Source organism: Kryptolebias marmoratus, linkage group LG20, assembly GCF_001649575.2.
Source record: "Kryptolebias marmoratus isolate JLee-2015 linkage group LG20, ASM164957v2, whole genome shotgun sequence".
Classification (NCBI taxonomy): domain Eukaryota; kingdom Metazoa; phylum Chordata; class Actinopteri; order Cyprinodontiformes; family Rivulidae; genus Kryptolebias; species Kryptolebias marmoratus.
In genome coordinates this window covers 23711643-23727251 of record NC_051449.1, presented here as the reverse complement: position 1 = coordinate 23727251, position 15609 = coordinate 23711643, and the positions used below count along the sequence as shown (strand labels likewise).

Below are 15609 nucleotides of genomic sequence, written 5' to 3'. Positions count from 1 at the left end.
ATGCATGTTGCCAGTTCATGCTAGATTATAATAATTAAATCGCGTTTACTTGTTAGCGGTGCATTTGAGCATTTCACATGCAAAAGTCAGGTAGCGTTTAGCAACTTAGCTTACTTACCTCTATATGTTTTTTCAGATTTGACGGCAAATTTTTGAAAGACAGAAGTTCATGGTTCCGGGGGAGGCAAAGTTGGCACCGGAATCTCCACGAGTTGTTTTTTGAACCAGTAAACTCAAAAAAGTCTTTTAAATAAGGCCATGGGTGGCCCGTACCTTCTTGCTGACTCTCCACAACAGAATCCATTTTGTGTGTGTTAGCCGCGTTGCGGGAGCGCCCGGCTCATACAGTAAGAGCCATACATTGGCTGTATGAGCCATACAGTGGCTGTTATTGGCCCAGCTCTTCTTGAAGAGTAAGAATACTTACTGTAAAATGTAGCGAAGTAAAAGTCGAAAGTACCCACATTTAAAAATACTTAAGTACAGATACATGAAAAACGTACTTAAGTACAGTAACGAAGTACTTGTACTTCGTTACATCCCACCACTGCTAAGATGTGAACTGTTGGTAACTATCTGACACAACATCAGTTCAAAGTTCACAGGACAATCCCTTTAAATGCTTGTTTTTGCTGCAGATGCCAGTTTTTCCAACTACAGCAAAACCTTTGTGTATGGTATTACTTCAGTAAATAGACAAGGCTGATGAACAACAAAATTGCCTTGAATAGAGAAAAAAACCCCATCATAATTACATCTATGCAAAAATATGTCAACTGTCCACAATACTAATGTTGCAGAAAAAGATCAACAGTATACATCAAGTTTACACTGAAAGAACATGAGAAATGTGAATAGTTTTAGAAGACTGGCTCTTGTGTATAAATCACTTCCCCTGAACCCTTTGAACATAGGAAGGGAAACTTTTCCCTCTATCCCTCGCTGGATACTGTGCCTGAAATTATCCCTAATGTCAACAGATTTGAACTGACACATGACTCCCAATCGACAGTAGTTTAATGTGATGGAAAAAAAAAGATGCACTTTGTCATCAGTCAACAAAAAGGATCTAGTTTTTGCTCTTGTATTTGCCATCCACTGTTTTCTTCTTGTGTTTACAGTGTAGAGCATCTACTCCACATCTTCTTTCCTGTTTCTGGTGTATTTTCACGGCAGTGTTACAGCGCCACATACAGGCCTGCTATAAAAGCTACAACATTTAGGTTGTTTTCTGTGTGCGGAAAAAAAAAAGCATTTCTAGATGGTGCTGCGTTTATGAGGAAAAAATATTGTTTTGGAAAGAAGTATTCCTGTGTGGACGGAGCCTGAGACTCCTTAGACAGCTATTTTAAGAGAAATTTTATTTAAAAATTTTTTGAACATGCTCAGAACCCATATGATTTAAAATGCACGGCTCTAACTTACGCGAGGAGATTTAGAGCACTCACAAACGTTTCTGGACATTTTGGAAACTACCTCGCAAATACCGCTTGCAATTCGATGCAGCACAGTGATACATTAGCTTAACCTTCACCAAACATAGACAAGAACGCAGAAATATTTGAATACAACACGGTACCTGCTGAGTACAAGGTGGTGAAATACAAATTAGCCGGCGCACATTCCCAGGAACATAACTGTTAGTTTAAAAGCTGGAAAGGGTTCTAAAATACTTTCAAGTTCCTTCAACATGAAGTCTGGCAAAACATGGCGGTTGTTCCAAATAAGCTGGGTTTGTAATTTGGAGCAAGGCTAAACAAGATGGGAAACATGTAGGCCTGACAAGGAAGACCTTCAAAGACTAGGACAAAAAAGTGAAAAGCAAAATGTTTTAAAACTACAAAAATGCACACAGACGTACTAGACGTAAGAGAAAAGCAAAACGACTGGACCAGGAGTCACTGTCTGAGAGCAAATGGCAAAAAAAAAAAAAAAAATCTGAAAGAAATTAGACTTCTGCATATCGGCCATTTTTAATTGAGTTCACTCAAAAAGTCAATCCCTGTAAGTGTTAACCCAATGATTGATTTCTGAAAGTGGTTTAAATAGTCACAAGCAAAAACGTTATTTCTCTGCTTTTGTCTTTGTTGGCGGACAGTTATTAGACGTGCATTCAGAAAAGTTAAACGTCACTAAGAGCCAAACAGAAGAAAACAAGTGGGCTGAGGAGAAGCAGTCATAGACTGTGGATGATTGGATGAAAGAGGTATTCAGTGATGAATCACTGATCTGCTTTGGACAACGAGGTGATGCTGGAACTTCAGTTTGGTGATGGATGTGTGACGAAAAGCAGCACATTATGGCAGACATCAATCATATGGACATGCGTGTCAGGTAAATGAGCAAAGAGATGCTCCTTATTTCCTCTGCAGTGTTCAATCTTTGAAGCTTTTTTTCCCCATTCCTTCAGCGGAAACTAAGTTTAATGGGGAAAAACATTTATTCAGCGCAAAGAAAGTTCAATAATTTTACAGGAAGGACACATCAGCTCAATTGTCTCAGGCAACCAAACAGTCCAAATCACAATCTGATTGAAAGGTTGGCTTCATTCTGCAGAACAGATTTGTCAGCTGCTGCAGGGGAGAGTTGGAACCTGAATATTAAAGGGGATTGTACTTTCTTAGTGACGTCCATGCCTTAACGACTTCAAAGTATCAGACAAGTCAGAGGCACTGAAACAAAGTACTAACTGTGAATTAAAAAAACCCAACAGTTTCTTTGTTTAATATTGAAAAATGCCATAAGTTGTAACAGTTTATTATCCTTTCAGAAGCACGAATGTTCAGCTTTCTTTTTTGCTTTTTTTGTGTACTAGAGCAGTTATTACTCTTTGTCAGTAATTGTGAAAAATCTGTTCACTATTTTCCTTTTTTATACATAATTTTCTTGATAATTTTCATTGTAACCATTGAAGCTAACTGTGTTTCATGTATTGTAAAGAACCTAACTGAACTCTTCTTGTTTTTACCTAGTGTAAAGAATAGGTTTACACTATTTTGCTTCTACGAGACACACAACCATTTATTGACCTAATCTTGTTTTAAGCCTGGACTCTGTCGGTGCTGTTTTTTAAGGAGTAACTTGTTATGACAGAAAAGACTGCCTTGTTTAAAGTTCCCGTATTGTCCTGCTTCCAGTTACAGTTGCAGGAGACGAAGTATTTGCAGATGGGGCAGAGCCGTGGCCAGTATTATGGTGGATCTTTGCCTAACGTTAATCAGGTCGGAAACAGCGCTGCTGATATACTTTTTCAGGTAAGGTTGCTGTGACACCTTTAACTTTCACACAACTATTGATATCCTATTTAAACAAACTAAAAGAGGTGCACTGTGCATGTTTTTTTTGAAAAAGTATTTACCCCCTTGAACTTTCCCACATTTTGTCTCAGTACAACCACAAACTTCAAAGTATTTTTACTACTTTGTTATTATGAAGTGTACGGAAAATGATATATGGTTTTTATTTTTTTTTTTTACAAATAAAGATCTGAAAAATGTGTTGTTCATTTGCATTCAGACCCCTTAAGTCAATAATTTGTAAAATCACTTTTAGCTGCAGGTCTTTTGGGATTTGTCTCTACCAGCTTTGCACATCTAGAGGCTGAAATTTTTCTCCAGTCTTCTTTGCAAAACAGCTGCAGCTCAGTCAAGTTGAATGGAGAGAATCTGTGAACAGCAGTTTAAGTCTTGTCACAGAGTCTCAGTTAGATTTAGCTCTAGACTTTGAGTGGACCATTCTAACACATGATCTGACCCGTTCCATTGTAGATCTGGTTGGATGTTGTCCTGCTAGAAGGTGAACCTCCACCTCAGTCTGAAGTCTTCAGCCTCTAACATTCTTTCTTTCAGGATCGTCCTGACTTTAGCTCCATCCATCCACTCTGTCCAGCTTCCCCATCCCTGCTGAAGAATAACATCCCCACATCATGATGCTGCCATCACCATGTTCACAGTGGGGATGATGCATTCAGGATGATTTTCAGTGTTAGTTAACTGACATACGTAGCGTTTTGATGCATTGAACAGAGCTCCATGAGCTGTTCGAAGCTTGGGATGTTGCTTTATAATCTAATTTCGCTTTAAACTTCTCAACGACTTTATCCATGACCTGTCTGGTGTGTTCCTTGGTCTTCATTATGCTGTTTGATCACTAATGCTATGTAACAAACCTCTGAGGCTCATAGAACAGCTGGATTTATACTGAGATTAAAGTTAAGGGTATCAGGGTGAAAGGGTTGAATATACACAGGGTTTCCCCCAGAAAATAGGCTAAGCCTGGTGGTAGGTGGCCGATAGCCGGCCGATAGCCGGCCGATCATGATTTAGTAAAAAAATGGTTAAAGTTGACAGGAAAGTTAAAAATACGGCTATATATTATTTGATATTGTAAGATGTTTGTGTCAAATATTTACACAACTACAGTTTTACGAAAAGGCACTTTGAAATACTTTTTTAAACAAAACAAATACAATTAAAATAAATAAATAATAATAAATAATTATTAGCACCTAATTTAAGTCACATTTACAAATAAATTAAATTAACATTAATGAAAAAGTGCAAACGAAGCACCAACACACATCTCACTTCCAGGCCAATGAATAACAACAGAGAACTCTGACAAACAGACAGATGCTGTACTGTACTGTGCTTTTTGTGGCACAGGCTGCATGTTGGATCACTACATGGAACAACACAACAAAGCATCTAATGCTGAATTTAATAGCATCATTTTACTCGTAAACAAGGATAAATTAGTTTGCATCATATTAATATTTTCACCAAGTACAAAACACGCTTACCATATTCGGTCTTGTAAAGCCAGCTGCTGAATTTAATTAAACCTGCCCATGTTTATTGCTGCGGCGCCGACAACGTGCTAACTCCAGGTAGCTAAAGGTGGCTCGGCCTCAGGGCTCAGAGTTCCGCAGGGCGGGAGGCGTTTATACTTGAAACTTACGTCGGTGTAGTTTTCTCGGAAGAGACGGGGGGCAGTACGCTACTTAACCAGTGGAAAAAAAAAGAGACAGCAGATTTTCTGGCTGTGATACAGAGAGGATGTTTAAACGTAAAGCATTCAGTCTGACTTTCATTGATTTATTTGCTTTCACCCATCATAGAAGTAATATTTCTATAAACACTCCTTTTTTATCGGCTGCAGCAGTAATCTCCTTCTGTGAGTTTTAAACCGTTTGATTATCTTTGTGATCTCTCACAGAGGGAGCATATAAATGCTGATACACGCCAACCAGCTCTGCTAGAGCACCAAAATCGTCCATTTTGAATGGAGCGTGGCGTGCACGGATGGCCCTAAGTTACAAAAGGTGCACAACGCAACGCGCGGGACCTTCGTGCAGGGGCAGGGACAGTGCGATTGCGTCACTGTTGGCGTGCGTATAAAAAAAATGACGTATTTATAATAAACAAGCGGAGCTTAGCCTGGCGGCCTGCCAGGCTTATAAAACGCTGAGGGGAACCCTGATAAATTCACACCACACTTTTCAGAGTTTTATTTGTAAAACCCTGTATCGTTTTCCTTCCACTTCACATTTACGCACTGCTTTGTGTTGGTCTGTCACATAAAATCCCAGTAAAATATTTTGAAAGTGTATGGTTGTCATGTGACAAAATGAACACTTTTTCATAGTTCTCTTCTGTCAGAATTGATTTATTTATTATCAAGAGGTGTTTTTAACGAGTCCTCTACAGCTATTTAATCTGTACATGAAACTATAATGCATTGATCTTTCCATACACCTTGAAGTTAGAGTTTTCTGGACTTAAAATTCCTTCTCCTCCTGAAGTGACTTAATTTGTGCTCATCACTTTTGCACGTGACATTGGTGTCAAAAGGCATTTTCACAATGGCTGCCAGGACCAGTCTGTCTTTATGCTGCCTGTGGCTGTTCATAAATCACTGATGAAGCCAACCACATCCCTAACAGATGTGAGCTTTCAGAAATCAAGCGAGTATCATGGAACTAAAAGAGGCATGGAGCAGAACTTGGCTGTATTAACGTGGAGCGCAACACAATAAATGTATGACGGATCTTTGCCTTGTATCATTTTTAAAACATGACATGTTAACTCAGTTTAGCAAACCTCTTTGTGGTTAACTAAATTTTTAAACCAGATGCAAAGTTGCTGTGTGTCATCATTGAGCTTCCCTGGGTAATAAATCTGTTTGTTGTAGTTTAATCCCATGACTGGATAAAACAACAAAGACAGCTTACCTTTTCACATGTCAGCTGTTTCAGCTCTGTTTCTACCTCGCTTCCCATCTCAAAGGAGCATCAGAAGTGAGTTGGTTTCCGTCACCCTCACCACCTCTGTCAGTAACAGGGGAGACGGAGGAGAACCCAAAGCGCAGACTTTCATTTAAAAAGAAAGGAATTTATTAAAGTAAAAAATAAACAAAAACAAAAGGCTGGCGTGGCAGCAAAAAACAAACAATAACAAAATCCAAAAAGGCAAGGAGCATGGTAACAACAAACATGAACCAAAGGAATGACCCAGTGAGGAGTGATGAACAGAGACCGGCTTTTAAAGACAGAGGGGGTAATGGCAATGAGTTGCAGCTGGGGACGTGACGAGAGACAGGTGAGGTGGGCGTGGCAGGCGCCCACCTTTTGTTTAATGAGACACTGTATCAATCTTGTGCAGAAAGCTTGGAGTAGTAAAGTGCTCAGTAGTGAAGTTAGTGAAAAACTGTGTTTTTGGTTACAATTTGTTAAAAAAGATCTAAAAATGAAAAGAACAAAAGTTGTTTGAAGTATACCATTTTATATTGATGGGGGGAAAATCTCTTTGCAAAACCTTTGGGGAATTGTTTGCAATTTCAAGATAATTTAGAAAAAATAACACAAACCTCTTTCCTCAAAAACCAAATAAAACAGGCAAAAAACAAGAAAAGTTGTTATTATAAAGAGGGATGGGGAAGTCTTTAAACAGTACTGCTCAGTGTGTCCATCTGTGAGGGGACTATGATTTTTTTTAAATTTTATTTCATTTTTGTTTTTTTTAAATCTAGATTGAAGGTTTAATCTTTTGTCTTGAAGGCAAGAGATTTCAGACTTGTGGGACAAAAAAACAACTTTTGTTTCTTAAATATGTGCAGGTACTTGTCCTTGGTGCTAAAACATTAGTCAGAGGTAAATATGAGGCCTTGACATGCAAATAGAAAGAAAGATGATTCTTTATTAGATGTATTTATTTTTTATAGACATATTTAAATAAGTACTTTTTAATTTTTTTTTACATATTTCGAAGTTGAGTATTCTCGTGTTCTATCATTTAGTCCTGAGCCAAATTAACTTCTGTTCTTGCTCTACATTCAGCACATGCTCAAAGAACTGAATGGTTTTCTGCTGGCTGAGATCTGTGTAACTAGAGCCAAATCTAGAATACCTTTTGGCCAAAAAAATGTAAACTCGCAACTTTGTACTTATGGAAAACTTTCTTTTCTTTGGATTTTCAGTACTGTGTAAGACTGCAAAATGAATAGAGACACCATCACTCATAAAAACTCTCTTGGGAGGGGGATGATAATGTACACACAATGGGAACTTTATTAAAGGTTGTCTTTTCATCATTTGTCAGAATTCAGGACTCGACACGAATCGATCGACACGACACCACGGATTGGTGGACAGAGTTTACCGTGACCGGAATCGCATCACTTCGCCCAATCGAAAGCCCCTGTCTGTTGACAAACATGGCCGTCAGATATCCTTTAAAACTCTTCCATGCATATGAGGTTGGACATTGAATTGACTGAGTGTATGAGTTTGAGTGTGCATGTCTTTGTGGTTGTCTGAGACTGATCCCAACACATATTCCAACAGATTGTGCGACATCTTTGTTTAAAGTTTTATCATTGGAGTCAACTCAGTCTGTCAGCAAGAAAGCTCATGAACTGCTAAAAAGATTTTAAAGAAATTAATCATTGCATGTACGTCTATAACTGATTCATTTTTAGAGCCAGTCCAATTTAAATTAGTCACCACGGCTAATTGACATTTGCCAAAACAAAAATGGTTTTACTCACTTAATTTTACAGATATTGAGCTAAAATATGATGGGGTAGTAGCTGAAATCATTCAAAACACATATTCTGAGAGTGACATCTCTCAATATCACATAAGATGGCGCATACTGTCCCTTCTCATCATAAGAGGTTCTTAGTCTAAAACAACGGCATGAAAGGTGGCGGGCGATATGCCTTCCTTCAAGGAATACTTGGCCTTTAATTTAATATGTATTCATCATACAAAATAAATAAAACAATAGTGTTATGTTCTGTGTAAATGTATGTATACATTTGGCCACATAGAATCTTACATGAGTACAACTCCAATTCTGAAAAAGGTGAGACTTGTAAAATGTAAATAAAAACAAAATACAATGATTTGAAAACCTCATAGTCCCATATTTTATTTACAATGGAACATGGTAAACATATCAAATGGTAAACCTAATAAATTGTACCATTTTTAAATTAAAATAAGGTCATTTTGAATTTTATGGAAGCAACACATCTCCAAAAGGTTGGGTCAGAATCATGTTTCCCCTCTACGAAGCCTCCCCTCTTCTCTTAACATCAGTCTGTAAACATCCAGGAACAGAGGAGAGCAGCTGGAGGTTTTAGAGGGAATGTTGTCCCATTTGGGTCTGATGGAGGATTCTAGCTGTTAAACAGTCCTGGACCTTTGCTGGATTTTTGTTTTATGATGTACCAAATGTTTTTCAATTGATGAGAGGTCTTTACTGCAGGCAGGTCAGTTCAGCATCTGGACTCTTCTACTTCAAAGCCATGCTGTTATAATGGATGCAATCTGTGGTTTAACATTATAGTGCTGAATAATGCAAGGTCTTCACTGAAAAAAAATGCCACCTGGATGGGAGCATATGTTGTTCTAAAACCTGTATATACCTTTCTGCATTGATGGTGCCTTTCCAGATGTGTAAGCTGTCCATGCCAGAAGGACTATGTCAGGTGAGGTGAGTGAGGCAAACTCAAATGCCAGTAGACATGGATAAACTTTAAGTAAAACTAATTTATTAACTAAAAAGGAAAACAATGGCTAGCGAGGCAGCAGCTAAAACTAAATAACAAAAACTTACAAAAGCAGGATTCCAGGAACACAAGGAGGCGAGACTCAAGGAAAACCAGACAGCACATTGAAGTGAAAATGAAGGGAGTGAAGAAGATGACTCAGTTTTAAAGGCAGACAGTAATTGAGAAGTGGACACAGGTGACTGATTCCAAACGAGGGACAGGTGCAGATGGGTGTGGCAGGCCAACAAGTAATGAGCAGAGGAAATGTGAATAGTGACAGGAGACAAAGGGCACGAGGAGCAAAACTATACAAAGACTAAACTAAACGTGAAGACAACCAAATAATAAGAAACAATAAACCTAATAGAAAAACAAACCTAAGATAACCAAATCCCGACAGACTAACGTACCCCCATACCATCAAAGAGGCAGGCTTTTGAACGGTTTTCTAGTAAAAGTCCAGATGGCCTGTCTTCTTTTTAGTAAAGAGAATGTGGCAAAAGAGTTTTCAAATTTCAATTCATTTAAACAGAGGAAGGATTTCTACTTTGCCTCAGTTCATTTGAATGAGCTTTTGCCCAGAAAAGATGACTGTGTATCTGGATGGTGTTCACATCTGGCTTCTTCCTTGCATAATAGAGCTTTAACCAGTATTTCTGGATGGCACAGTAAACTATGTGACAGACTATACTAAGTGATTCATTAGAAGGCAACTAGATTTTTTTAGTTTCTATAGAAAAGTCCAGTTGTTGAACCACTTAGGATTGCCATGCCCTGGATGACTGAGAATATGCACCAATATATTTACATACAATGATCTGTGGAAGTGTTCCTGAGCCCATGCAGGGATGTCCAGAACAGAATCAGACCTGTTTTTAATGCAGTGGCCCCTGAGGGCCCAAAGATTATTATCATCCAATATTGACTTTCAGCCTTTTGGCCTTTGAGCTCAGAGATTCCTGCAGATTCTTGAAATCTTTTGATGATTATATGAACTGTAGATGATGGAATATTCAAAGTTTTCACAATATTCTGGTGAAGAACATTATTTTAAAATTGTTCCACAATTTTTACACAGTGTTTTGCAGACTTGTGAACATCTGCCCATCTTTACTTCTCAGAGATTCAATCTCTCTAAAACGTTCTTTTTATGCTCAGTCCTCTCACTGACTTGTTGACAATTAACCTAATTAATTGCAAAATGTTCTTCCAAGTGTTTCTTATATGTATCATTTATTTTTAGTCTTTTGTTGTCCCTGTTCCTACTTATTAAAGATGTTCTGCTTCCATTAAATTCAAAACTACTGTATTTCTTTCCAAAAAAGGTTACATTTTCTTAGTTGAAACATTTGATATGTTTATTATGTTCCATTGTGAGTAAAATATGGGTTTATGAGAATAAAATTTGTTTTATGAACCTAAGTCTTTTGAAATGGTTCATCAAAGTAAAAGATGTGTCATGATCTGTGTTTTTCATTGTTTAGTTTTCTGTGTTGAGGTTTATTTTTCATGTTTATTTGTCGGTGATGTTAATTTTCTCTTGTTCCCAGTGTCTCCCTGTGTTTCCTGTGTTCTCCTCTGTGCCACCAGCCTCTTCCTTCCTCAGTCAGTATTTTTCCGCAGTCACCCTGCCACGCCCATCTACACCTGCTCCCTGTCAGTATTAGTTACCTGTTGCCACTCTACTCATCAGCCCCAGTCCATATACTCTTTCACCCTCCATTCATTCAGCCTTCCGTCATTGTTGAGCTTACATGTCTGGGCCTCCTTTTTGTTCTCTTGGCTTTGTAACTAGCTGCTTTCATGATAGCCTGTTTGTTTTTGTTTTATTAAAGTTTTAAGTTTTTCTGAGCTCTTTGTGTTGAGTCTGCATTTCTGGGTCCAACGTAACATACCATGACAAGATGATGCCTAAAACACAGTAAAATGATTAGGAATGTTTTTTTTTATGCACAAGTTCTTGTTTTTTTTTTCAAGACCCCACAAAAAAGGTTTGGAAAACACAGTCTTAGAGCATGGATCATTCAGAGAAAATTTGCAACAGCTGAAACAGCTTGAACAGCAACCATTCCTTCAGGGTTTGGCAACTGGACAAATATAGTGCCTATAAAAAGTAAACACCTGCTTGGATGTGTTATGCTTTTATTGCTGTCATAAATTGGTCAACATAAATTGACCTTTACAAAAAAAAAAAATCTTCAATGTCAAAGTGAAATCAAATTTCTACCGAGTAATACCAGTTATACCAGATAAAAATATGTAGGTTTGTTTTTCATGTTTATTTTTCTGTGATGTTAATTTTCTCTTGTTCCCAGTGTCTCCCTGTGTTTCTTGTGTTCTCCTCTGTGCCTTCACTGCATCAGTATTCACCTCCTTTAAAGTGACTGTCCTAATTCATCTCAGAGGAAAGATTATTGGAAACTACAAGTCAGGGAATGGATACAAAAGGGTTTCTAAGGCTCTAAACAAATTTTTTCTAGACCATTAGAGACTCTAGTCAACATTTATTAGAAGGGTTCTTCAACAGTAGCTTTCTCTTTGTCACTCTCCCATAGATAAAACTTAAGTTGTATTTACAAGCTCTCCCATCTCACCTGGTGAAGTTTGGACCTCCTCCTTCTTCGTCTTGGTGGTCTCTTTCACTGTTCTCCTTCTTCATGGTCAGTTTGTGAGGACGACCTGCTCTTGGTAGATTTACACGTCCCATATTCCTTCAATTACTTGATGATCGATTTAATAGAACTCCTGGGGATGTTTGGAGCCTTCAAAATCCTTTTGTATCCATCTTCTGACTTGTAATATTCTTATTTGAATTAAAACAGTAACTTTAAAGGGGGTAAATATTTAGACAGTCACTTATTTTACATTATATATTTTTATAATGATAATTGTTAGAGTGTGTTTATAATTACTTTGACATTGAAGATTGTTTTTATTTTTATAAATTTTTTGCAAAGAAAGCCAATTTCTTTTGATCATGATTGATTTATGACATCAATAAAAGGATAAAACATCCAAGGAAGTGAATACTGTATTTTCCACACTATAGGGTGCACTGGATTTTAAGACACACTGTCAATGAATGGTCCATTTTCAAACTTTTGTCATATATAAAGCGCACCAGACTATAAGGCACATCGTCGTGCACCTCCCAATTTTTGTAACTTCACGCGGACCACGTGCGCCGCGCTACATTCAAAATGGACGGTTTTAGTGCTCTAAGGTGCTGCTTCACCTGTATCAGCATTTTTATGATTCCTCTATGAAAGATCAAAAAAGTAATCAAACGGCTCAAAACTCACAGAAGAATACTGCACCGGTGCAGGTGTCAAGTAAAAACACCTACACTGCTATAACTGAGCGTTAATGCTGCAAGCAGTGCAGCTTTGTAGTTTACCAAAGTTGTACTAAAACATGACTTCTTACATGTTATATAACCTTATATAAGGTGCCCCGGATTATAAAGTGCGCTGTCATTTTTTGAGAATATTGAAGGCTTTTAGGTGTGCCTTATAGTCCGGAAAATATGGTACTTTTTATAGACACTGTATATAGATCATTGGTCATTAGAGTCCTTCTGTGGTAGTGTTTTTAACCCTTAAACAGGTTATAAGTAATAATAATAAGGTATTATTATAATAATAATATAACAATAATAAGGTCCATATTTATCACTTTATTTTAGCTAATTTAATTTTCCCTTTCAGGTGTACAGTTTATCTTTCAGGTAAACTGTAAATAAATGTACAATTCAAATCCAAACCACCTTATTATTTCCAGCAAGCAACACCTGTGACTTACTTTTAGGTGCCAGGTGTAGTCAGACACTTGTTGAGCTGCTGTGGGACACAGCTCTTCTGTTATTGCTCAACACAGATCTGTGTGATTTATTTGCTTAAATCAGCAATAATTTCAGAGAGAAAAAAAAATGTATCCAAAAATGGCTAATAACATATACAGTTCAAAAGGATTTTGAGAAATGTTTGCCCTAAGAGAAGTTGCATAAGCCAGTCTGTTATATTTTAGGCAGCTGCATAAGTAAAGAACCAAGAAAGAAAAAAATGTTATCACTCCTATTTGTTTAAAAAAGCTTTTGAAAAGCTCCTAATTTATTTCAAGATAAACCAAGACATAAAATTTAAGTGCAAAAAAGAAAAGAAAATATCACAAAATAATTCTGCTTTGCTCTGAGGTTGATATGCCATTTTTGACAGTCCCGCGCCAAACTAGAGGCACCACCGCTGGAGAGTTTTTTTGAAACAGTGAAGCATGGCATCTTGTCAAGAAGGTGGTTCTCTCAGGACATTATCCTGCAGCTTCCAATTTTCAAAGATATTGTGACAATAAGGGCATTATGTTAGCCGTTACCTGCACGTTCTGCTGCAGATAAGACACTGACTGCTCATAAGTACCACCAGGCTACCGCAGCCATGTGTATAAGTACTATACACAATGCTGCACAGAATTTCTAGTCCCTTTCACTCCATTTTTCAGATGATCCTGTGATTGTAGAATTACTTACTTCTACAATTTACTGTCAGCCAGTAAATGTCTGAACTGAAAAATTATGTTATTGATAAGAAGGTCTGCAATAAACCGACCAGTGAGTCAACAACAAGATCAATATAATGACTTACAGAACATTCTGGCTTGCTTGATGTACCTGTAGCTTATATTATGCCTATTTCAATGTAAATGAAATATTGCACTGAATGTGCCAAGTCATTTTTGTTTTCTTAACCTTCACTTTCACATTGACAGCTGTCCATATGGCTCCGTATATTTGTCACCACCACCTGATACCAGTTGGAGAAGGTAAAAGACCATCTGTTATGATTAAACATTGTCTGCATTACTGTTTATGCTTACTCCAGTAGTAATGGTCATAATTTTACTGTGATATGCTCTGCATTGCTCGGTGTGTTTGTGCATCACAGTGTTTTTCTCTTCAATGTGTTATTTGCTTTTTATGAAGAACTGGATCAGATTATCAACATAGCACATTTAGAGTGGAGATGGAAAAACAATACTTCCTGACTATGAAAATAATTTAATTATCTCACATTGTGTCTTATCTAGTTATAATCCATGGAGTAAAATTGTTAGATATGCAATATAAACCATGTATATTGTTTCTAGATTTTTAAAATGAAAGATTTTAGATCCATATCCTGATCGTACTTTGTGTTGGGGTCTTTTAAATTACAAATCACTGTACCTTTGTATTTTTATTATTTTTTTTTGGTACAGTATTGTAGACTCAATAATCCTACAAAATGCCATCCTCAGAAGAAAATTATTTTTCTAACTCCAGTTCATTCCTGCTTTGTAGGCTCAGCTGTTGTACAGCTGAAAACATGTTTACATACACTGTATAGAAAGACACATAACCATTTTTTTTCTGACTGTTTGACATTAATTCAGACTAACTCTTTCCTGTTCTCAATTTTCTTCAAAGTTCTTTAAAGTCACAGGTTTACATACACTAATCTTATTATGCATTTAAACAATTTGGAAAAGCCCAGATAATGATGTCTTGGCTTGGCTTTGGGATTTGATTGGTTAGTAGATTGGTAGGTAAGTATTGGAGGCACATCTCAAACACACTGCTTCTTTATGTAATCATGGGAAGAAAATCAAAAGAAATCAGCCAAGATACCAGGAACAGAATTGTCAACATTCACAACGTTCCACAACTACCTCCACACGCCTGATGTTTCTCCTTCTCTACAACTTAGACCATTTAGGTGAACACATAATATGAAGTGCTTTATACATGCATGCTTAATAAATTTAATTGAATTTACAAAGAACAAAAATGTTAATCCTTTTTTTAAATACTCTTTTTATTGAATTAACATTTCAGATCAACAACAATAAACAAGCAACCCCCTCCAAAACAAACAAAAAAAACTGCCCACACCCACCCAGATCCAGCTTGTGTATGGAGGTGGAGCTGCAGATTTCCAGTTTAGTAGTATTAGCTTCCTCGCCAGCAAAGAAAGCTGTTAAGTCCTTTTTTGCAGGATAGAGATCACGTGAAGTAGGCCACGTCCCAAACAAAGCAGTTAAAACATTAGAATCAGTATCTATTCCATTTACATTAAATAACATAATATGTCAGACCAGAACCTCTTCATGGAAGGACAGCTCCAAAGTGTGAGTAAATTGCTGTGGCCTGTTGGCTTTTTTTACACAGAAGGGACACTGTATTAAATATTTTACACTGTGTCAAATATTTTACGAGCCTGACTTCAGTATAATGAGTTTGAGGAAGAATCTAACATAACATGAAGCTGTGCTTGGCGCTTCTGATAGATCTGTGTTCTCTCTTTAAAATGTACCCCCCAAAATTGTCTGAAATGTAAACAAACAAACAGCCTAATTTTGGAACAGGATCAGTCTGTCACAGCTCCATCTGTTCCTGCCACGCCTCTTGCCTCTAGTCATGCCACAGCCAAGTAACTTTCCACTCATCCCAGTCCCAAGCCACGCCCATGTTACCATGCCCTCACAATCACAGTCATCTGCTTCACCTGTTCTGCCATGCAT

General features: G+C 37.4%; 1 protein-coding gene across 4 annotated transcripts in view; it reads left to right on the top strand.

Annotated features, from left to right (window-relative positions):
• Positions 1–15609, top strand: part of crtc1a (CREB regulated transcription coactivator 1a) — an 83914-nt gene that overhangs the window by 6787 nt on the left and 61518 nt on the right. For all 4 annotated transcript variants that reach the window (XM_037981895.1, XM_017431365.3, XM_017431366.3 and 1 more), the window contains exons 2-4: positions 3138–3254; positions 7599–7724; positions 13811–13872. In XM_037981895.1, the coding sequence (XP_037837823.1) occupies positions 3138–3254; positions 7599–7724; positions 13811–13872 (305 nt within the window). The remainder of the gene's footprint in view (positions 1–3137; positions 3255–7598; positions 7725–13810; positions 13873–15609) is intronic.